Source organism: Colias philodice, chromosome 23 (genome assembly GCF_061535455.1).
Source record: "Colias philodice isolate Cphi_HAF_F1 chromosome 23, ilColPhil1 Martin Lab GWU primary, whole genome shotgun sequence".
Lineage (NCBI taxonomy): Eukaryota > Metazoa > Arthropoda > Insecta > Lepidoptera > Pieridae > Colias > Colias philodice.
This window is the reverse complement of record NC_143108.1, coordinates 413,398-437,606: the sequence shown is the minus strand read 5'-3', so window position 1 is coordinate 437,606 and position 24,209 is coordinate 413,398. Positions and strand designations below refer to the sequence as shown.

General features: G+C 34.8%; 1 protein-coding gene across 1 annotated transcript; it reads right to left on the bottom strand.

The window, feature by feature from the left end:
- Positions 1-9,542: 9,542 nt before the first annotated feature.
- On the bottom strand, positions 9,543-18,882 carry LOC149477832 (uncharacterized). The gene is made up of 6 exons (XM_089709628.1): positions 14,512-18,882; positions 13,503-14,178; positions 12,741-12,894; positions 12,131-12,289; positions 10,366-10,528; positions 9,543-9,660 (listed from the first exon to the last, which is right to left on the bottom strand). The coding sequence occupies exons 1-6, from the start codon at positions 18,590-18,592 to the stop codon at positions 9,602-9,604; spliced, it is 5,292 nt and encodes a 1,763-aa protein (XP_089565754.1). The 5' UTR covers positions 18,593-18,882; the 3' UTR covers positions 9,543-9,601.
- Between the last annotated feature and the right edge of the window lie 5,327 nt (positions 18,883-24,209).

Genomic DNA, 24,209 nt, shown 5'->3' with positions numbered 1-24,209 from the left:
TTTTCTTCAAAAAGCCAAGCATTAGAGAAAACGACTTCGGAAGTCGCGACTATTATATGAACAAAATCCGCCATTTTTTCTTCAAAGTGACGCTTCGTAGCCATTTTCCTTCTGATGTAAATTTTACAACAATCATTTGTTTCGAGCTAGGGTTGCTGCTGACAAAAAAGGTTTTACTTGTAAGGCTTGTAAGAAATTTCCTTTAATTAAAAAAAAAGTTGTTCCGAGTTTCTAGCTTTGATCTGCTGTTTTGTTTAATTAAATGCATAATTATTAATCAAACAAAAGGGATTGATAGTCAACTTGTGTTATTATTTTAGTTGTAAAATTTACAATTAGGTAGTAGAAATAGCAGTGGTGTCGCTTCTTGCTATTCTGATATTGTGATACATACCTTAATTTAGACAAAACATGGGTGACTTTATATTTTAGCCGCTTGCCTTGCTTTGTCTTCTCTTATGAAGTAACTTTTAAAAGTTCCATAGATTGATGATAAAATTATAGTAATAAATATCTACATATCTAGTTAAAAAAAACAACTAAACTAACGCTTAAACTCATGAAATTATTGCATTGTCACCGATCTTTGATACGTGTACAAAGTTAGACATAAAATTTGTCCGTTTAAACTTTAAAATACCTAGGTCAAAAACGAGCTAGAGGAGTCGTTTACATATAAACATCCACGTGAAGCTAATAAGCGTGTTAAAATTATACTGTAACTTCAATTTAATATATATCGTACAATATCTATTTGCTTGCTCGAAAAATAACACAAAAACGATATTCTGCCCGAGTTATTTGCTTCTAAATAATCTTTCTCGCAAATAAATGTCCACATTGAGATTCCAAGTGTTTGTGCGTATCCCAAAGTGGGATGAGATATGGTATTATGCCCACCTTCAACAATGGAGTGGAATTTCTATGAGGGAAATGGCGAAAAAAACTCGGGAGGTCGTTTTTTCAATGGCTCTTGAAATATAAAAAAAAAAATATACGTGATATACTAGCCATTTGCCCCGACTTCGCCCGGGTCGATTATAAAAATAGCATTACTTCGATAAAAAAGGTACTTTCGTGTACCGTAGAGGCTCTCTACTGTACACGAAAGTTCGAAATTGATAGAGCACTTTTTGAGTTTACTCGTTATTTTGTACAGCCAACAAGTTATGTGTATATCTACTTAGCTACTTAACTATATAAAATTTTGTATTTATAAGTATTTTAAAGCTGATATTAGCAAGCTGCAGAATCCTAGTTTTTTATTATCTGAGTACATAAAATTAGTAAATAAGTACCTAAACAAGTTCAATTTAATATCTAGATTGACGGTTCGTCTGTCACACAGTAACAACGCGGTATTGAAATTTGTAAATATAAAATATTAAATGAAGTATATAAATGGTGAATACGTGTTAAAAAGTTGTGCTATCATTCCTTGAAGCTTTTGTGCATATAATCGTCACTGACTAACATCTGTTGTGATAGATAAACATTAACTTTGCTAAAGTGTTATATCTTACTACCTACATTTATAATAACGAATGAACAAAGAATACATATTCAATCAAAAGTGAATAATATATTTTATAGTGTGTGAATGGTTCGATCAGAGTATAATATAAAGATAACTTTACAAATAATATAAACTGAACTTTCTGCTATTCAAATAAATCTAATATAATTTTATAACAGCGACATCTCTTAGATTACTTGAGAAATAAAATAATAACTATGAAGTGTACATCGTGTGGAAAATTTGTCTCAGAAACAGATGGCGTTAAATGTTCGGGTTGCGCTTGCTTCTTTGATAAAGTATGCGTTAAGATCCCAAAAACCAAAACAATCACGCAGGACTGGTTGTGTCCTACATGCCGGAAAAATACAGCCGCGACGGTTAACGTTTACAGCACACCGCCGCCGGCGTCCGTTTCTGTATCAGATATAAATATATTAGATGAAATTAAAAAATTTCGGCATGATATGGTCACAGAAATGGGTGAAATGCGCAGGGAAATAGCAGTCTTAACCAACAGTATGGATAAACTTTTTAATACAGTAGAATCTTTGAGCAACCGGCTGGATGGAGTCGAAGGTAAAGTGGCTGTATTGGAGCAGCAATTCCTTGGTAGTAATTCGAATGAGGAGCTGACAAATATGGTTACACAACTGAAAAAAGATCTGAATGATAGGGAACAGGAACTACTCCATACCGATTTAGAAATTAATGGACTACCAGAGCATGGAAGTGAAAATCTTACACACTTATTTACGCTTTTGGCCAATAAATTAGGTGTCAATATTGATGAGAGGGATATTGTCAGTGCTCAGAGAGTGGGTCCACAACGCATCTCACCGAGCCAAAGCGGAACAAAACCTAACGCTCGCACCGTGACGATAAGACTTGCACGGCGGTCTATCCGGGATAAACTCCTCCAGGCTGCCAGAGTCCGCAGAGGCGCAGACACAGCAGGGCTAGACTTACCTGGCCCTCCCACTCGATTTTATGTCAACGAGAGGCTCACGCGTGTAAACAGGCTGCTGTTCCGTAAAGCCCGCGAGGAAGGCAACAGACTCAATTGGCGTTACGTCTGGACGAGAGACGGGCGTATTTATGCCCGTGAAAGGGCAGAGTCCACGGCCAAACGTATTCGAACAGAGGAGGACATTATACAGGTTTTTCGCAAAATAAAGAATTAAAAACAATATATATAACAGTGTTTAACTTCTCTGTGCATAAGGTTCTGCCACAAAATTGTAGTTTTTATCACTTTATTATCAAATACATAACGATAATTTTTTTCTGTTTTCTAAAATTAGATAAAACATCTTATATCTTTACGTATACTATAATTTCATCAAATTTTTTCACTCTAAACTTAATCATAAACAATAACACTAAGTCAGCTCAATGTGTAATTAATTGTTCGATTTTTATTTTTTCATATATTTTTTTAATTATATTGTTATTTAAAGGAAAAACATGTCTTTATGTTATCTTAACGTATATAATTTCATTAATCGTTCTCGCTGAAAACTTAACCATAAACAATAATATTAAGTCGGTTCAATGTGTAATGAATTGTTCTATTATTTTATTTTATTTCCATTCACTTCAAGAAGTATTGTTAAATTTAATAATGGTTTTCCTTGGTTTTGAGATAATGTTTTTCTATATGCCCATTCATGATTTAGAATTTAAAGTTTATTTTTATATAACCATAAGAAAAACTTTTGTTGCTTGTACAAAACATAATATTGTGAATTCAAACAATGGCAATGCTATAACCTTGTATATTAATGTGTGTTATAATTCAATCAAATATGCTCAACTTTTGCTATTTAATTTGTTCACCAAACTATGCAACTATGCTATGTTTAACATAATTCATAAATATTCGGATTGCTATTCGCTGTCATGTATAAATCTACCTGCAATATGCTATAGTTATGTCAGATCATCTTGTTATGGGCAAAATAATATTATAGTCGTGTTAGAGGACAAGTGTAAATCCGTACTTTTTGTATTAAGGATGAGTGATTGTTACAACTGCCAAAAATATTTATACATTCATGTATTTATTTTATATGTATATTTTTATAATTATAAGCTATTATTACATATAAAATTTATTTCAGTAATCCCCTTTCCTGAAATAGTGTTGTTTTACGATGTAAAGTCTAATATTATATTATATATCCCTTTTAAAGTTTTAGTAGCAGTATTTTATTTAACAGAATCGAGTCCTTATCTTTACGCTTTATATATGTATTATTATTTATATGGATTTCTTTACTACAAGGTTACCTATAGATTTCCACTCAATAATTTGATTCTTGGTCTCCTCAATGTTAGATCTCTGTATACCGGCTCCGATGAACTGCACGCTAGTGTTCTTAAGTACTCACCAGATATTTTAGCCCTGAACGAAACCTGGACTAGGGAAGGTGCGGAAAAATATGTGCCAACACTACCTGGTTATCAGTTTAAGCATACCCCTCGAACACACGGAACCCGAGGAGGTGGAGTGGGATTTTATATCCGTGAAGGATTGCGAGTCCGCGTACGCCCTCACCCCTCTTCTGTGCTTGAACAAATGTGGTTGGAGCTTATCTTACCAAAAGTGGGACGCATTGCAGTGGGTACAGCATACAGGCCAGAGACGGTAAGTTTGGGGATGGCTATTGATGCGCTCAGCGAGTCCATAAGTACGTTTGGGCACTGTAGGCATACTTTTGTACTTACCGATTTCAATGTTGATCTGTTGAAGCCGGATAACGGCAAGGCCACGGAGCTGCTCGCAGTGCTCGCACAGCAGAGCCTACATCAACTGGTGAAGGAAGCTACGCGAGTTACGAGTACATCAGAGACGCTTCTCGATCTAGTGATAACTGATGCCCCGGAGTTATGTAGAAGTTTAAATGTCATTCACAACCCTTCGCTAAGTGATCATGCACTGGTTATAACTGAGTTTTCAATAAAAAAATTAAAACCTCAACCCCAGTACAGATATGCAAGGCTGTTGAACAGAATTAACCAGGAAGAGTTTGACAAAGACCTAAGAACTCTTCCGTGGAACACCGTCCAATACGCAACAAATGTCGACGAAATGGTGAACAACTTCAACAGTCTCATTGTTACGCTATTTAATAAGTACGCGCCTCTTAAGAAAATAATAGCTAACGTATCGCCTAGACCCTGGATTACAGAGACAGTTAAAGCCATGATAAATCTCCGTAATGAGGCTCTGGCAAAAGCGCGTCGCACTAAATTAGGAATACACTACAGATACTACAAAGATTTGAGAAATACGGTAAATACTGCGATAGATCGAGAAAAGTCAGCATTTTTTTCTCAATGCATCAACGGAAATTATAAAAAACCGAAATTTTTGTGGAAATATCTAAAACAGATTGCGGTGAAAGGCGATTCAAATTCTTACCTGCTGCCGAATCATGTGAGCGACCCAGATAAAATTGTAGACTTCTTTACGCGGATCCCAAGTCAAAACGGAAAAGACTTTGACTATATCAATCATTTTAAACACTCTCGACATAGTGATGCCACCTTTAGAATTCAGCCTTGCACAGCGGAACAAGTAAATAAAATTATTTTAGATATTGATACAAATGCTGCAGGACATGACGCAATAACATCTGCTATGATTAAAATGACACTACCGGTAACATTACCTATAATCGCTTCAATTGTAAACGCCTCACTCGTAGAACAGAAGTTTCCAGACACCTGGAAACTAGCAAAAATTAAACCACTGCCTAAAAAGCCTACGGTAAGTGACTACAGTGATCTTCGAGCTATCAGTATACTCCCCGTTCTGTCGAAGGTATTAGAAAGGGTAGTCTGTAGGCAACTTACCAAGTTTATGGAGGATGAATGTATTCTTCCCGAGGTTCAATCTGGCTTTCGGCGAGGGCATGGGACTGCAACGGCCTTGGCTCATGTTACCGACGACATACTGTCAAATAGTGATAAGGGAAGGGGCAGCTTCTTAATATTACTCGACTTCACTCGTGCCTTTGACTGTATAGATGTCGACCTGTTGATTGCGAAACTTATGCACTATGGTGTAAACGAAGAAGCGTGCAACTGGTTTACTTCTTATCTATCTAACCGAAAACAATACGTCAGTATTGATTCGCAGGGCCAAATAAAACAGTCGGAAATAAAGGAGGTAAACCGCGGATGTCCGCAGGGTTCGATACTAAGTCCTCTCTTATTTATTATTTACACAATAGATCTTGTTGAAGAAGTTAAATATGGCAGGGTGCACCTCTACGCTGACGATACACAAATATATTACGATGTGGATCCTAAAAATGTTCAACCAACTATAGATCAGGTAAATCAAGATCTGCAACTTATTTCCTCCTGGGCGAAGAAGAATTCCTTAGTCTTGAATCCCGCTAAATCAAAATACATGGTACTCGGAACTAAGCAACAATGCCAACAAATACTTATGAATAATATCCATATCGTCCTTGACAATAATGCAGTGGGTAGGGCAGATGTATCGAGGAATTTAGGTATTTTATTAGATTCCCAACTAAGGTATCAGGAACATGTTGATGGATTGATTAGAAATGCTTTTTATAGGCTTAAGGTTCTGTATGGCTTCAGGGAGCATCTGTCAGAAGAAGTGCGAATTTTACTTACCGAGTCCTTAATTCTTTCACTCTTCAATAACTGTGACGTTGTGTACGGTCCACGCCTTTACGGGAAAACAGAACGAGCCATTCAACGAGTACAAAATGCATGCGCTCGTTTCTGTTTCAAAATACCCCGGCGAGCACACATCACACCGTATCTAAACGACAAAAAAATTGTTAAGATGAAAGAAAGAAGGACACTGCATCTAGCGGCACTCGCGTTTCGACTGATAAAAGCAAGACGACCAGCATACCTCTACGCTAAACTTACGTGGATAGACGACTATCACGCTCTCAATACGCGTAGTAAGAATTCCAGTCAGTTGGTGATACCGAAGCATAACACCTCAGGCTTTAAAGGTAGCTTTAAGTACGCCGCGTCCAAAATCTGGAATGACTTACCGCCACCTCTAAAATTGAAACAGGATATATCCTTCTTGACATTCAAAAGAAAATTAAAAGACATCCTGTTACAAAAGCAAATCGAAGACTGGCGCGCCGTAACCCAATAGCTTCCTTTCTATTGATCTTGGGGTGATGATATACCTATGGCCTATGAGAACGGTATTCAATGTACTTTTTTGACTTTCCTGCGATGTATATGTATTATTGTATATGTATATATATATATATATATATATATATATATTTATGACATATAATATATTCTGCCCTAACATAAATTATATATGCATATATTTATTATATTTATTTATTATTAATATTAATATACTTCATTATGTATTTATTTTAAGTAGATACGCTTAATTTATTTTTTTTAATATTAAGACGGACCTCAACCGCCGGTGCAGCCTGAAAATCAGCGCTGTTTTTGTGCAGCATTTTGCTGAGGCTGTATCCGTTTGCTAATCTTAAGTTAAATTTTGTTATGTTGTTGGCTGTGTTTTTTGCAATAAATTTATTTTCTTTCTTTCTTTCTTTCTATACATTGCGCTATCTCTTTTCCGAAATTTGTATGTAACAATTTGCCTAAATTACAATAAAAACACGAAGTTTTTTTCATAATTTCACCCAAAAGTTTGCGACAAATCCGAACTCGCCCTAAGCCTTTATTGAATAATTCAAGTTATTATTGCATTTCGTTGTTACGAATTAGGATTTGTTTTTGTTTCGAAAAAGAGCTGTTTTGAGCTGTTCGGTACAATACCAGCCGCCGAATTTCATCACCGAACCACACGCCACAAGCTCAAATTTCACCCACATCATCTTGATACTTGATACTATATATTGATACGATACTTGGCGTTCTTCCACCGTGCGTTTTAGTAGTAACTTCCTACCGCGCACTACTCCACTGTGGAACGACCTTCCAAATTCGGCATATCCTAAGGTCTATGACTTAGAATACTTTAAGAAGAGAGCATAGGTACTCCTCCCTCAAAGGCCGGCAACGCAACCACAGTACTCCAGTCTGTGGTTGTTCATGGGCGGCGCCAATCATCTCAGCTTTCTGTATACGATGACGCGCAAGCTCGTTTGCCGACCTATACATAAAAAAAGACACAAAACTTTTTTTATAGATCTATAGAATTTTTTTAAATTATTAACTTACAACCACTTCAGTAGTTCCACTTGTTTTAAATGAATACTTCAATAAAAAGATGCAAAAATAATGAATCTCATAATAAGCTCTACTTTCGTTTTTTTCGACAAATACAGCTTTTAATTCTGTTCTTTTTTTGCTCAAGTCTAAACATACACAGTATCGTTGAAATATTAATTTCCTCTTTATCATACGAATGCAATATTCATAATAAACAGGGTTCCTCAGTGTTACTAAATTTAGAATTAGCGGTAAAATTGTCAAGAATTCGGCGAGGTAGGGAGGTCGTATAATTAATTGCGTTAACTCTGCGAACATCTAATGCGATATATGCTTGCCGACGGGCGTGCCTCGTCTTTGTAAGTGGGAAATATGGATGCGGTAGTCTTTATTATTAAACAGGAAAAATAAGAATGTCTGTGTGGTATTTGTTATTCAATCAAACAAAATTCAAACTATGAAATAATATTAATGTACATATGTGAATTGTAATTGAGTCATTATTGGTGTATCAAATAAATAAATAAATCTGGTTTAGAGATAACCATAAGAATGAAACCGCGTGCGCTAGCAGCTAGTTCATGGAAAAATATATAATATATTTTTAAAAACTTCATCATGTAGGTACCTACCAGCGGGCTGTACAATTTTATAGAATTAATATTGAATAGGTTTATAAATAAACACTTCAGAATCTACCAAAGTAAGATGATACTCATTTTGAAGATAATAAATTATTAATAATAATTAATAATAAATAAATTATTATTAATAATTAGTAATCTTATAAATTACTAGCGGTCCGCCCCGGCTTCGCCCGTGGTACATATGAAAAACAGATGTTGGCCGATTCTCAGACTTACCCGATATGCACAGAAAATCGTTTCGGAGGAGTATGCAGACTAACATTGTGACACGAGAATTTTATATATAAGATAATACTGGCCTACAATTTAAACATGTTCCCACGCTCATACATATTAACTATATGTTTCATTCTATAACAAAACACAAATATCTAAACTACTACCTAAATAAAATAAACATTAATTACCACATCCACGCCCACACAATCTTGCTAGCTCCAAACGAAGTTTCCCCGTCAGTCCCCCGATGTACGGTGCTATAAACCTTGTAAACGAGGGACTGATCACATCCATCACTGTTGTCCCCTGGCCCTTAACCGTTGACTCCGTTAATGGCCACTACTTGAGATATTAATTTGGGTTCGATGTCCAGCCTATCGATATTTATTCCAGTCCTTGTATTATATTATGCTGTCTATATTTATATTAATCTGTGTGAAATTATTCATTTTGAAGAGTGAAGCTATGTTATATAGATGTAACTTGAGATAATACAGCGTCGAATGTAAGTATTTGCCATAAATTACCAACGGTAGAATATTTGCATAACTATGCATAGTATATATTATGTAGTTACTAGTTTACAAAGTTTATGTTAAACTAGCTGTGCCTCGCGGTTTTACCCGCATTGCTCCGCTCCTATTTGTTTTAGAGTGCTGATATATAGCCTATAGCCTTCCTCTTCTTCTTCTTCTTTTTTTCAAATGGCAACTCCCGATCCCAGTGGCCTTCCTCAATAAATGGGCTATCTAACACCGAAATAATTTTTCAATTCGGATCTGTAGCTCCTGAGATTAGCGCGTTCAAACAAACAAACTCTTCAGCTAGTATAGATGAAAACTTTATTGATCACTAAAGTGAATCATCACTTTAAACTTTTTTATTTCGCAGTTAAAAATAAAAATATACCCGAATAGATGTGTGTTAGTCCCCAAACTACTTTAAAATGTAAAGACAAACTTCGGATGTATTTATTTCTGTATATTTACGCATTTAAACACGTTTAAAGCGGCCATATTAGCATCTTGTAGCTGTTCACTATCATTAGGAAGTAGAACACCACTGCAAAAGGAAAATGAATTTATTTTAAACTCTGATATGAGACTGAAATATAAGTAGAGAGATGTTGTTTATTATGTAAATATGTAGGTATACTAAAGTTAAATTAGGAGGTTCGTCTATTCCTAATCTCACTCTAATTTTTATTAAGTAGATACGAATAGTGTTTGGGATTCATAAAGCGCGTCACACACGGTGAAGATACTATAATATTTTATCTTAAGATACTGTAATATTTTCTATTACAGTATCTTAAGGTATCCGGTATCAGCGTTCTGACCATCATTTTTCTTTTTGTCATTGCGTACTAAGAGTTAAGACCCCTGTAGAACCGCCATCCTGTTACAAATGACCCACAAAATTTCGGGTCTATGATATAAAATAATATACTATAATATAAAATATTACCGTATCTTAAGATAAAATATTATATGTAGTATCTTCACCGTGTGCGACGCGCTTAAGATTAGGAGTAGGAAGCTGAAGCCTTAGAAATAATTATCATTATTTGAGATGAATGATAATTATCAATAGGAAAAGGACTACAAGGGAACATAGTAAGTGAAAAATCATACCTTGAAGTAGATATGAATACAATTAAAAGTTAATTATAAAAGAGTAGGAAATAAGACGATTCTTCAATAATACTGTTTATCAATCATGTTTTTAATATGAAAAAATGTAACTGATGTCTTTATGTATACTTACAGCAATTCCAACCCATACCCATCGCGAATCTTAACACATGCTTGCCCGTGGCGTTGCCTGCCCGCATCGTGTGCATCGCAAATGCAGTAGCGGTCAACACCGCGTGAATAATGTTGTATAGGAACGCGTACCATATAAATATGTGCACTAGCTTGTAGTTTGACTGCAAAAAATGAAGATATATCTTAACCGACATGATAAAATATATCTTAAGACACATAAAACCGAAAGAATAGAATAAATTCGATCGCTCTGGCGGGTCACGAGTGGCTGAGTTGGTCAAGCGTCCGCCCCGGATTGGCGTGAAAGGATGCGGGTTCAAGTCCCGCATCGTGATCGAATTTTTCTATAAATTTATATTTATAAATCATTTGAATGCAATAAAACCGAAAATATCAAATTCAAGATATATCTCGTAATTAAATTCTCTCCTTAATAATAATGTGTGCTAATCACACTGCGTGTGTTAAATTTTCCTATAATTTGGATACGTAATACATTAGACAATAATCACGAATGTCGACACGTGCCATATTGTGTTATTCTGCGTTGAAAACTTTAACCTCGATACGCCATTTAGAAATTTTGTGGAAAAGGCCATACATTATTATGTTTAATTTGAAACTACTCAATATTATTTCAATTAGGTACTTATCATGGACTAATAGAATCTAAAGAATAGAATAGAATAGAATAGAATAGAATCTAAATATATTCTATTAGTCCATGGTACTTATGATAACTTCTTTTACAAAAATTACCGGATTTCCTAATCTATGAGAATAAAACAAAATGCACAAATTATAGTAATGTATTATCAATCATAACATTTAAATATCGACCACTAGCCTCTACTAATTGAATTTTTACAACAATTACAAACACAAAAGTTATATACACACCTTTATCTATATCTATACATATAAAACTCAAAGGTGACTGATATAGTGATCTATCAACGCACAGCCCAAACCACTGGACGTATCGGGCTGAAATTTGGTATGCAGGTAGATGTTAGGACGTAGGCATCCGCTAAGAAAGGATTTCCCGAAATTCTTGCGGGAACGGGGAAAAGTGGGAATGCACGTACCAAGTCGTGGGCAGAAGCTAGTACTCATACCTATATTTACCGATTTATTTTTATACAAATAAATCATATCAAACCAAAACAATACATTTTAATTCACCACACGAACAAACTTAAGCCATCGAAAATCGAAGTTCAAAAGAATACTCAACCGCGGAAAGGTCAAGAGATACTGAAGTGTACCAATTAGTGTCAGTTTTGAAGAGAATCATTAAAACATTAATTAATCATTGAGAGCAAATATCCAATTTATATAGCCTCAATATGTATGGTTGTTGATATTGGCTGATATTTTTGAGGAAAAACTTATTTGGCCAATTGCGTCAAAGGTTATTATATATTTTAATATTGTTAGATTGCTCCAAATATGTTTAAGTATAATTCACAGGATTTGTCTTAATTGAATAAAAAAAAGAGATTTAATACAATTCTTTCCGATCCTGTATTTTATTCAATAATCAGAAACATCGGTTCGTCGCGAGGAAAAGTATCTTGGTCGCACCTGTTTCAGTTATTGATTTTATTTAATGGTTTTTTTTAAGTCTTTTTGTCAAGGTCTTATAGGTACCTACTCATTATATTTTTTTATATTTCTCTCTTTGAAATGATGAAGGAACTAAGATATTTCAATGTGTTTGGTATTTGTTTTTGTCTCTTATTTATATTTTTAGCACTTACCAGACTTACACCTAAAAGCAATATTCCACACGCAAATAAAAATCCAGTGGCAAAGCATAGATATATTAATTTGCTATAGTAGAATATATCACCATCTTTCTTTGGAAATATATTTGCTATTGTTTTGTCTACAGCTGTTAATTGTACGAATGCAAACATCTGAAACGAACAAATAAATAGTAAAAGTGCTTTTTCACTTATTTGTTTGTAAGGACAGTCGATATTTTAAAGATATTTCCGATTTTTTTAGGACTGATTCCCAGATATTTAATAAGTAATTTATGCAAAATAATCTGTGCAGGGATGCTAAATGCTTGCATGCATTTCTTCCACAGAACTATATTATATTTCTGTGATTTCTTCCTATTAAACTAAAGAGACACGAATGATATGAGGACAGCTTTCCCGCTTAAATCTTACTAAATATACACATATCTTAAATGCTAGCGTAATCTCCATATCTTCCTTTTCTATGAATTTTTACAGAAATCTGATCAGCAATAGATTTATTTCAAGAAAAACTACGCAAGGAATTACTTACGTGGCCACATATTTACGCGGCATTTAACTTAATGGCTAAGGCTAATCCTCAAAAATTTGACAAACTTACCAACAAAATTATACCAATAATAATAGTAGCTGGCTTCAATGGTATACACCAGCAGCATTTAAACCTGAAGCCGAGCTGGTCTACGGGAGATCGGCAGGTGGTCTGTGGCAACTCCACGGGATATTCTGGTGTTGGGCATTTACAGAATTTTAGCCTGAAAAGTGTGAGGTTGATGTTCAGGGTTTCTTTTATTTATTACACAAAGGGATTAAAATAAATAAATATTTCAGGGGCATTTTCTTACACGGCACAATCTGATCCCATACTGTTAAGGCAATAAGGTTCACTTTTGCTTGGTAAAACTGGGTTTAGTAAAACGCACGTCTGATCTTGATAACGTTTATTTCGTTACTAAAACACAAAGAGTATACTACTAAAACAGTAAAGCTACGTACTAGCGGCGGCGCATACATACCGCCCACCAAAACCTATAGGTAACTAAGTAGGTTTTATCTTAATTAACATTTGCGTTAAACTTTTTGCATTACATAATATACTATCGAATCTAACTTAAACATGCATTCTTCAAATAAACAAAAACAAAATTATTCTATAATGAAGTTATACAAATCAATATAATCAGTCACTGTTATTATCTAAACATTGTACATTTAGATTAATTATGTAATTTAACATTTTTTTTACATAATTTAAATAAATATGGCAACTAATATTTAAAGATCCAAGTCATTATTTATAGGTAATGGGCATAATTTGGAAATTGATCGCTTCATTACTTTTCCACGGCATTTTAAAGAATACACACGACATATCCCGTCCGCTCCCGAATGTTTTTCTAGAATACGACCCAAAGCCCATTTACCAGGAGGTAAATGTTCTTCCACGACCAGGACCACATCTCCCACTTTGAATTCATCTTGTCGTTTTAGCCATTTGGGTCGTTGCTGTAGACGTGACAAATATTCTGTTTGCCATCTCTTCCAAAAGTCTTGTAGTAACCTTTGTGCATACTGCCATCGTGAAAGTCTGTTAAGGTTTATGTCTCTCAAATCTGGTTCGGGTATATTGATTGGGGCTTCACCGATGAGAAAGTGACCAGGTGTAAGAATATTCAAATTATCGGTATCTGTATTGTCGATTGGACACAATGGTCTGGAATTTAAGCATGCTTCTATCTGGCACAGCAATGTTGTCATCTCTTCGAAAGTCAGATGCTTATCTAAAATTCTTCTTAAGTGATATTTGATGGATTTCACCCCCGCTTCCCATAAGCCTCCAAAATTTGGACTGTAAGGTGGATTGAAGTGCCATTGTATGCCATCTTCTGCTAAAGTACCCGGTAGATGGCCTGGTATTTGTAAATTAGCTTGTTGGAACAGCTCCAACAATTCCTTGTTGGCACCTACAAAATTAGTGCCTTGATCGCTCCAAATGTGGCTACATCTTCCCCTTCGAGCTACAAAACGTTTTAACGCGCCTAAGAAAGAATCAGTGCTTAAATCCCCAACTAATTCCAAATGAACTGCTTTGGTAGACATACATACAAATATGCAGATGTATGCCTTATTGGTTTTGGACCCTCTACCCCTTGAAGTTAAAATTTGCAGTGGACCAGCGAAATCTACGCCGGAGTGTAAAAATGGCCGTGACGGAGTCACTCTCACCTCAGGTAAGTCTCCCATAATTTGTAATCTGGGTTTTGCTTTAAGTCTAGCACATACAAAACATTTATTTATATATGATGAAACAAGTGATTTAATTTTAATAATCCAAAAACGGCTTCTTATATAATTTATAGTCAATTGTGTACCACCGTGTAGCGTCTTTTTGTGTGCATCAGCTATTATTAAAGTAGTTAAACAGCTCTTATTGCTTAAAATCATGGGATGTTTCTCCGTTTCTACAAGATGGGCATGCCTGAGTCTGCCGCCCACCCTGAGAATATTTTCAGCGTCCAGGTAAGGATTAAGATTTTTAATACAACTGTTGCCTTTTATTTCTTTCTTTTGTTTTAAATCTTCTATTTCTTCTGTAAAAGTTTCCCTTTGGTCTAATCTTACACATTTGTTTAAACTGTCGTGTAGCTCATTTGTAGTTATAGCCTTAACTTCTTTAATTTTCCTTACATTTAGAAACCGCGTGCAATAGACTATTGCTCTCAGTAATTCATATAAGTTATTAAAATTTTTAAATTTATTTGACCAATGTGCCTCATCTACTATTTTTGTATTTGCTATAATCTTTTTTCTTTTTTCTAGGTTGGTGTCGTAAACTAAATTGTTCAAAGAAAGCTGTTCATCTCGTAGCCATTTTGGACCTTCCCACCATAATTTACAATTTTTAAGTTCAGGTAATAACATTCCACGTGAAGCAACATCGGCAGGATTTTCTACAGAAGGTACGTGGTACCATTTATTTCCTATAGTTTCTAAGATAGTTGCAACCCGATTCCGTACAAAGGTTTGCCATCGAGAAAGATCTCCCTGAAGCCAGGATAAAACTACGGTTGAATCTGTCCAACCATATATCCGATCGGTTGGTATGTGTGTAGCGTCACTTATTTGTTTTAATAATTTGGCAAGTAAAACTGCACCACATAGTTCTAAACGGGGCAGGGATGCAGGTTTCACCGGTGCAACGCGACTCTTCGCAGCTATGATGCCTGTAACATATGAATTATTTTCTACTTTGACTCTCAGGTAAGCTACTGCGCCATATGCCTTGGAAGAAGCATCACAAAATCCATGCACTGTAACATCAGACATATTTTGAGTATGACTGTATAACCATCTATTTATTTTTATATCTTTTATATTTCTTAAACTTTCTTTAATCTTTAACCAATCTTCTTTTATTTCAGGTACTACTTCTTCATCCCAAGAAATTCTCATCAACCACAATTTTTGAATAATTATTTTTGCAGGCAGGAGTACCGGAGTTAACCAACCGAGAGGATCAAACAAGCGTTGAATTTCCGAGAGTATGGTTCTTTTGGTTATGGTTGCCGGTGACGCAGGTAAGTCAGCATAATAATGTAAAGTATCATCGACCACATTCCACGATAGCCCTAACGTCTTTACTGTTCCTTCAAACTTAAAATCTATACTCAGGCGAGAGCTTAGTTCACCGGAAGAAAAGTTTTTCAAAAAATCCTTATTATTTGATGACCATTTCTGTAATTTCATTCCTCCTCTTCTTAGTATATTTGAAATTTGTTTCGCTATTTTTGTAGCCTCCTCTACCGTATCCTGACCGGATAGTAAATCATCCATAAAAAAATCATTTTTTATTACATTAGCAGCCGCAGGATAGCCTCCTCCTTCATCGTTAGCAATTTGGTGAAGAGTTTTTACAGCAAGATAAGGTGCCGATGCTGTGCCGAAAGTAACTGTCAATAAACGATAATCCTTTATAGGCTCATCAATGCTATTCCTCCATACAATTCTTTGATAATCAGCGTCTTCTGTTGTGATTAATATTTGCCTATACATTTTTTCTATGTCTGCGACAAAGGCAATTTTCCGAAGTCGCCATCTCATAATCAAGGACCTCATATCTTCTTGCAGCAGTGGACCAACAAGTAAGTCATCATTGAGCGATATATTATTTTTGCCTGTTGCAGACGCGTTGAAAACTACTCTAACCTTGGTGGTATCACTTGCTTCTCTAATAACTGCATGATGCGGTAAGTAAATAGATGGGTTATTAATTTCGCTTTCTGGAACTTCTTCCATGTGGTTTAACTTTATATATTCATTAATCACATTTATATACTCTCTCTTTAAATCCGGGGATTTGACAAATTTGGATTCTAATTGTTTAAATCTGAGAATTGAAATATCACGGGTATCGCCTTGTGTTGCTCGTGGGGGTTCATGTCTTACAGGTAATTTTACAACATATCTTCCTTCCGCTGTTCTTGTATATGTATCTTTATATGTTCGTTCACATGTTTCTTCTTCTATGCTTAATTTTTTGTTTGTTTCAGGATCCAGCTCCCACAACCTTTGCAACATTTCATCCATGTCTATACGATGGTGCATAACTAGCATTTCATTATTAGACTTAATTTCCGTATTGTCTAACACGGAACCGAATAATATCCATCCCAAGCTTGTTTCTTGGGCGCATGGTGAACCAGGAGGACCCTTGATCAAAGGTTCTTTGATTATTTGTGCATATGTGGTTACGCCCAGCAGCATATCAATCCGTCCAGGTATATTGTATGTAGGGTCGGCTAATACGAGACCTTGAAGATGTGACCATGAATTTTCACTGTCTATCAAATGTTTGGATGGTAACACATTTGTTAAACGAGTAGTAGAAATGACATATGCATCAATAAACAGTTGGAAATTGTCGTCATATCTTGATAAAAGCTCTAATCCCACCGTGTGTTTTACCTTAGTTTGTGTAGATCCTATTCCCGTAATACTTACATCTATAGCCAATGGTTTACGTTTAACTTTAAGCAGTTGAGCAGCTCGTTCGCTTATAAAGTTCGCTTGTGAGCCTTGGTCTATTAGCGTGCGGAGTACAGTTACTCTCCCGGCGCCATCTGTAACAGGGACAAGAGCGGTAGCTAGCAGAGCAGAACCTTGTTTAGTTGCTACGAAAGAAGAGATAGTGTTAACCTGTTCCTCCAAGTGTTGCTCCTGCTGTTCTTCGTCTATCTCATCCTCCACCTGATTAAAGTGCGATTCTATGTTGCTGGGTTTGACCACGGCCATTGACTGATGCAACAAAGAATGATGACGCCGTTGACATACCTTACAAGAAACCCGCAAACGACATTTGCTCACCATATGCCCACTGCACAAACAATTAAAGCAAATATTATTGGAACGAACAAACTCATTCTTTTGTTGTGGTGTAAGTGATATAAATTCTTTACAGTGACATAAAGCATGTTCTAGTTGACATTTTGGACAGGGTTTAAATTGCACTGCGGGCGTCGCTATATGGAATGACCTTTCTTTAGATGTGGATGGCGTTAATAACTCCAAAGTACGAAATTTTAATTGTAAAAACTGTTGTAATTGTTCCCAACTTGGTAAATTGTCTGTATCAGTCTGGACATACTCTTCCCAATCCTTATGAGACTCTGGGTCCAATTTCTGTACAACCAGAAATATAATTAAAGGATCCCAAGAGTCTGTGATTATGTTTATGTTTTTTAAACTATTAAGGCACTCTGTGGTAGTGTCCAGTAAGTTTTTTATTAATTTATAATTTTGTGAGCTCATTTTCTTTTGATTAAATAATCTTTTTAATATTGAATTAACCATCATTTTTTTATTTCCAAATCGTTTATTTAATAAATTCCATGATTGCTCATAATTAGCTTGTGTTATTTGAACATGTTTTAATATATTTTCAGCTTCACCAGTTAAGCTACTCTTTAAATAATATAATTTTTGTACATCCCCAAGCGCGGAGTTATTATGCACCAATGACTGAAACATATCTCTATACGAGGGCCAATCTTCATATGAACCCGAAAACGTCGGTAGCAATATTTTAGGCAGCTTTAACTGCTCGTTCGCGTTATTTGCAACTTCCAAACTTGTTCCATAGGCGGGACTCTTATTAGCGTTTATTAAAAGATCTTTTAAATCGGCTTTGATGCATAAATAAAGATCTTCAAATACAAAAAAATCTTCGTTCACAAAATATGATATTTCACATTTCTTATCTTTAGGCACTGTTCTCACTAAACTATTGTGAGCCTCTTTAAAAGTGTTCCAATACTCCTCAATACTTTGTAAGCGGGCTTCCACGTACCCCTTCGTCAGTCGTTGTTTTGGACACTTTTTTAAATTAGTTTGCGCCTTTTGTAATAATAAAGCCGTATCCTCCAATAAGGCGAGTAACTGCTCGACACCACTCATGTTTAGTCTTTTATCAATATTGTACGAGTAACGAATAAACGTGTAAAGTAAATAACAACAATCTGTAACTTGTCACTCATTAGAATCCTTCCGTAGAAACCGGTTTCTCGATGTAATTATCATTAATTATATCCGGCTCGAAGGACCATATGTTATGGCAATAAGGTTCACTTTTGCTTGGTAAAACTGGGTTTAGTAAAACGCACGTCTGATCTTGATAACGTTTATTTCGTTACTAAAACACAAAGAGTATACTACTAAAACAGTAAAGCTACGTACTAGCGGCGGCGCATACACATACTAAGCTGTCGCTTGTGTTATGGAAACCAGATGGCTGATAAACATACATATATATATAATTTTAAATAAATACTTATATAGATAATTAACACCCAGACACAGAGCAAATATCTATGTTCATCACACAAATATTTGCCCCGGATGGGACTCGAACCTACGACCAGTCGCTTCGAAGGCAGGGTCACTACCAACCAAGCCAACCGGCCAGTCTTATATTTTAACATAAGGTAAAGTTATAAATGCTTGGTAGTTGATGTAAACAATATATTTTTTTACCTTATTGATTATCAGTATCACATTTTCTTTAAATATGAATGAAATATCAGATGTGTACACGTATTTGTTCCAGCGTGAATGAGATAGTATTCAGATTTCTACTTATATTGTAGCAATAGAAGTAGAAATAGCATTGCAATGTTCTACTAGAGAAACATCTGCATAATTTATAATTAAATATGCAGTTTAATTTATCGTAGTATTTAAATTACTAAATTATTAAGTAAATTTATGATAATGGATCTTCAAGTTAGGAGACCGTATAAGAGTTTTTGCCTAGTGTCATCGACTCCCAGACCATTGGTACGAACAGTAAAATATTACTTACGATTTAAGCGTCTGACAAAAAGTGCGCATTTATAAAAACTTGGACATTTTTCAACTTATTTACGATCCAACTTCGAGCTATATTTAAAACAACAAATAATAGAGTTCCGTATTCATCATTGTCAATAATCATTTGACGGAACGGGGTTGCAAGATGGATCTTTTGATTTGAAATAGTTTCTATTCATATTTTATAATATGAAAATACGCTTTATATTAAAAGAAACCGCATCAAAATTCGTTGCGTAGTTTGAAAGATCTCAGCATACAATATAGAGACAGACAGACGGCGAGAAGTGACTTTGTTTTATACTATGTAAGTGATAGTGATTATGAGTACTGTTTTAAATACAATTTAGTTATTTATAATCATTTAGTATCCTTTGTCATTTCGTCTTCACTGTATTATTATATAAGATACCTAATAACGTTAGGAATGTGCCATGAAATATTAAAGGAATTTCGGATCTAAATTCGACGGATATTTTCAAAGTATGAACTGTATTTGCCATATAATTATGCGAAATATTATCTTAACAATTAATAGGCACCTCCCATCGTCTGCTCTCAAAAGGATTTCATTTCCATTTTAGTCGTTGTGTAATATAATTATAATTATTATAGTCTATACTCATAACTTAACAGAAAATATATGTTTAATTTTTTTTAATACCGGCTGACCGACTGATCGACTGACCGGTTGGCTTGATTGGTAGTGGCCCTGCCTTCCAGGCCAGAGGTCGTGGGTTCGATTCCCACCCGGGGCAAATATTTGTGTGATGAACATAGATGTTTGCTCTGTGTCTGGGTGTTTATTATCTATATGTTTATCAGCCATCTGGTTTCCATAACACAAGCGAAAGCTTAGTATGGGATCAGATCGTGCCGTGTGTGAAAATTGTCCTGAAATATTTACCTATTTTATTTATTATTAATAAAGTAATTACTTCCAGATAGTTCTTTTAAACGCTCGTATGTACTCTACGATTTATAATAAATATGTATTAGTATGGATTTCATTCAATCGATTAATATTTAGTGTATTCTTTTAATTCCATGTCCTTGGTGAAAATGTATGTGTTCTATAGATTGTGTGTATATAATAAATATCTAAATTATATCATTAATCGAAATTTCACAGGATAATTTATACATATGTATTAGCTTATCCATACTAATATTATAAATCCGAAAGTAACTCTGTCTGTCTGTCTGTTACTCAATCACGCCTAAACTACTGAACCAATTTGCATGAAATTTGGTATAGAGATATTTTGATACCCGAGAAAGGACATAGGCTACCTTTTATTGCTAAATATGTACCACAGGCGAAGACGGGGCGGACCTCTAGTTAGTTATAAATTTATAATCATGTAATTAGTACTTAGTACACCTACCATTTACAATTAGCCAAGACTTATTTCGCAGTAAGTTATAAAAATAACTTAACAAGATGCAAAATAAAGAATAACTAGGTCATGGAATATTGTATATAATCCGCTCTATAACTTTATAAAAGGAAAATATAACCTAACGATGCTTTGAGTATATTTTGTAATGAGTATATTTTCCTCGCGTGTAATTTATTTATATTACTCGTTCTACTGCGTAGTTTGTAATTCGCCACTAGATTTCCGCCCGCGGCTTCGCCCGCATTTTCAAAGAAAAATCCGCATAGTCCCCGTTCCCGTGGGATTTCCGGGATAAAACCTATCGTATTTGTTAATCCAAGTTACCCTCTATATATGTGTGCTAAATTTCATTGTAATCGGTTCAGTAGTATTTGCGTGAAAGAGTAACAAATACACACACATATCCTCACAAACTTTCGCGTTTATAATATTAGTAGGATAAGATGTATTTTTAACACGTTTTTATTAGCTTCACCTGTATGTTTGTATGGTTACATAACCGACTCTTTTATACTCGATTTTGACCACTTTAAAGCAGATTTAATTCAACTTTGTACAGTGTGGTATCAAGGATCAGTAACATTTATATTAATGGCTATAGGCTTATAGGTCTTATAGCCTTCCTCGATAAATAGGCTATCTAACACCGAAATAATTTTTCAAGTAGTTCTTGAGATTAGCGCGTTCAAACAAACAAACAAACTCTTCAGCTTTATAATATTATGATATAGATTATGTTAAAATTTCTAGTAGTTTCAATATGAAAAATTGTATTTTTATCGTTAAATCGCGCAAAGAGAGATGAATTTCAGACAATCAGCATATTTCTTTGAAAAGGGTGAACGGCTTTGGATGAAAATTTTGCAGACAGGCAGTTTATAATGCGGATCAATAGACATGGGTCATTGAACCCAGAGCAATGGCGAAAAGTCTATTTAATAGGAATCACATTAATTTAAAATCAGGCTCTTAGTGTTAAGTTTAGAATAAGGATATTATATTATCAGTAAAATATTATTATAGCAAAAAGCAATTCATAACCTTAAATTGATTAAGTAGATAAGTATATTTATGAGCAGGAGAAATATAACTTGAATCTTCATACAGTGCATTTTTTTAGATAAGAGGTAACCGTATTATTTGTCAAAAATTAATTCAATTTCACAGCAAATTCACGTGAGTAGCAAAAAATATAAGTTACAACCCAACACAATTGTTTATTTAATTCACAACATTAGCATAGAAACCAAATAACTTCCAAAGTCTAATTTTCTGAAACAACAGGAAACTTGACGGTTTTATTTCCGTTATTTAACCGTCTGACGTCTGGCAGAAATAATACAGTAGTACCTTGTGAATACAATAGTAGCCAGACGAAACTTGTTTGAAGCTTTTTATTATTTTTACAGTTTATTTGTTAGAAATAGTTTTTGATAGATTATTCTTAAAGTCATTGTCATTGTATAAATCAACTAATATTAAGAACACTTGAATGTAAAACATAATATTTTATTAAGGAAATAAAAGGCTTTTTTATTTATTTATTTTAGATTATTCTTAAAATAAAGTGTAAGGAATAAGGATTTGTTTTATTTGAGTGATGTGTGTAGTTGTTATATATGGAAAGCTTAGTAAAAAAAGAGCGTGTGTGCCGAGCACACGTGTCAGAAGTGAAATTTCTTTGGCAAGATTCAAAGATACCAATATCGTCGCCTTTCTTCATGACGTGACGGTATTGCCATGACGCGACCTTGAAATTTTACTTTCAAGGCGTCTAAAGTAGTTTCACTTCAAAATATACGTATTTAGGTAGGATGGATATACATAAATATTGCAAAGATAAGTTAAAAATGTTGTCTAAAAAATATAGTTTTAAAACCTACCTACTTAACCTACATATTTTATAAGCTTATTTTACAAGCTACATTATTGCTGTTCCGTTCAAAACTGTCTCTATTGACTTTCTAATGACCTACTAACGTAATAATATATTAAATGCATCCCATACCCCACAAGGACAGTGGAGTCCCTTGTCCCCTAGTGGGGTAAGGGGCAGATGCATCATGCATACATCTGGTTCACTGATCGATTTTTCTTTAAGGACAAGTAGGTGATCGGCGATCTGTGTCCTGCCAGACCGAGACATTTTTTTTTCTTCGTCTCCACAGGGAGTCGAACCCAGTACACCTCGGTTCTACGCTCACGCGTCAACCACTGTACCAAGGAGGCGGCCACAAGGACAGGGGACATTTTAATTTCGACAGTATCCCATCCTTTCTGTGTTAGTGTTCCCTGGGGACGCTTTACGTCATCCAAAGTTTGTAGACACCAACAAATTAGATTACTATGAACTAGTGATGTGACGTGGCTTCGTATGCCAATTAGCTGTGACAATTTGTTTTAGTTTTGGTTCTAAAATAATAGCATTATTTAAAAGGATACGATTTAACAAGTGTATATGAGTTGTTTTGTATGGTAGAGGTCCAAAATATACCCTGACGTTTCGCACACTTGACAGCGTGCCGTGGGGATAATAGTATCTACATATACTAATATTATAAAGAGGAAAGGTTTGTATGTATGTATGGTTTTCACGCATAAACTACTGGACCGATTTTGATGAAATTTGGCACAGATAATCTTTAGACCCTGAGAAAGAACATAGGCTACCTTTTATTGCGAAATATGTACCACCACGGGCGAAGCCGGGGCGGACCGCTAGTAATGAATAAATCGCGTTTAAAATCCGTAAAAATCTTTAATTTCAAAATGTATACCTAAAACTCGCGCAAAATGAATTTAATCATTAAGAACATTCACATTTATTTATTTATTGAAACACACATGTAAATTTTTTACAGTTTCCACAATTTTCCACAGTACAGAACACAACATTCAGAGGTACGTTAGCAATTTGAAACAATTCAGTAAATTTCCCCATTACTGGGTTATCCTGTAGGTATAGGTATATTATGTATCTAGAGGATAGCAATAATAGTTTTAATACTTGAAATTAACTAATAAGTATGAGATATTTTTAAAGTTGGACAATAATAATTATTTTGGTAATGATGTCTTTCTGTTGCAATATGACATAATGCGGTGTAAAATTATTGATTGTTTTCTAGTAAAAGATAAGCGACTGCAGCGTAAACAATACAACTGCACAATGTGTTTATCTAACTAGCTTTATGGCCGCGGCTTTGTCTGTATAAATCTAGCTCTTTTATCAACACAACATAAAGTCGTCTACTTTAATCTGCAATGTAAAAGTTGTTCCTATTAGATATATCTAAAAAGCT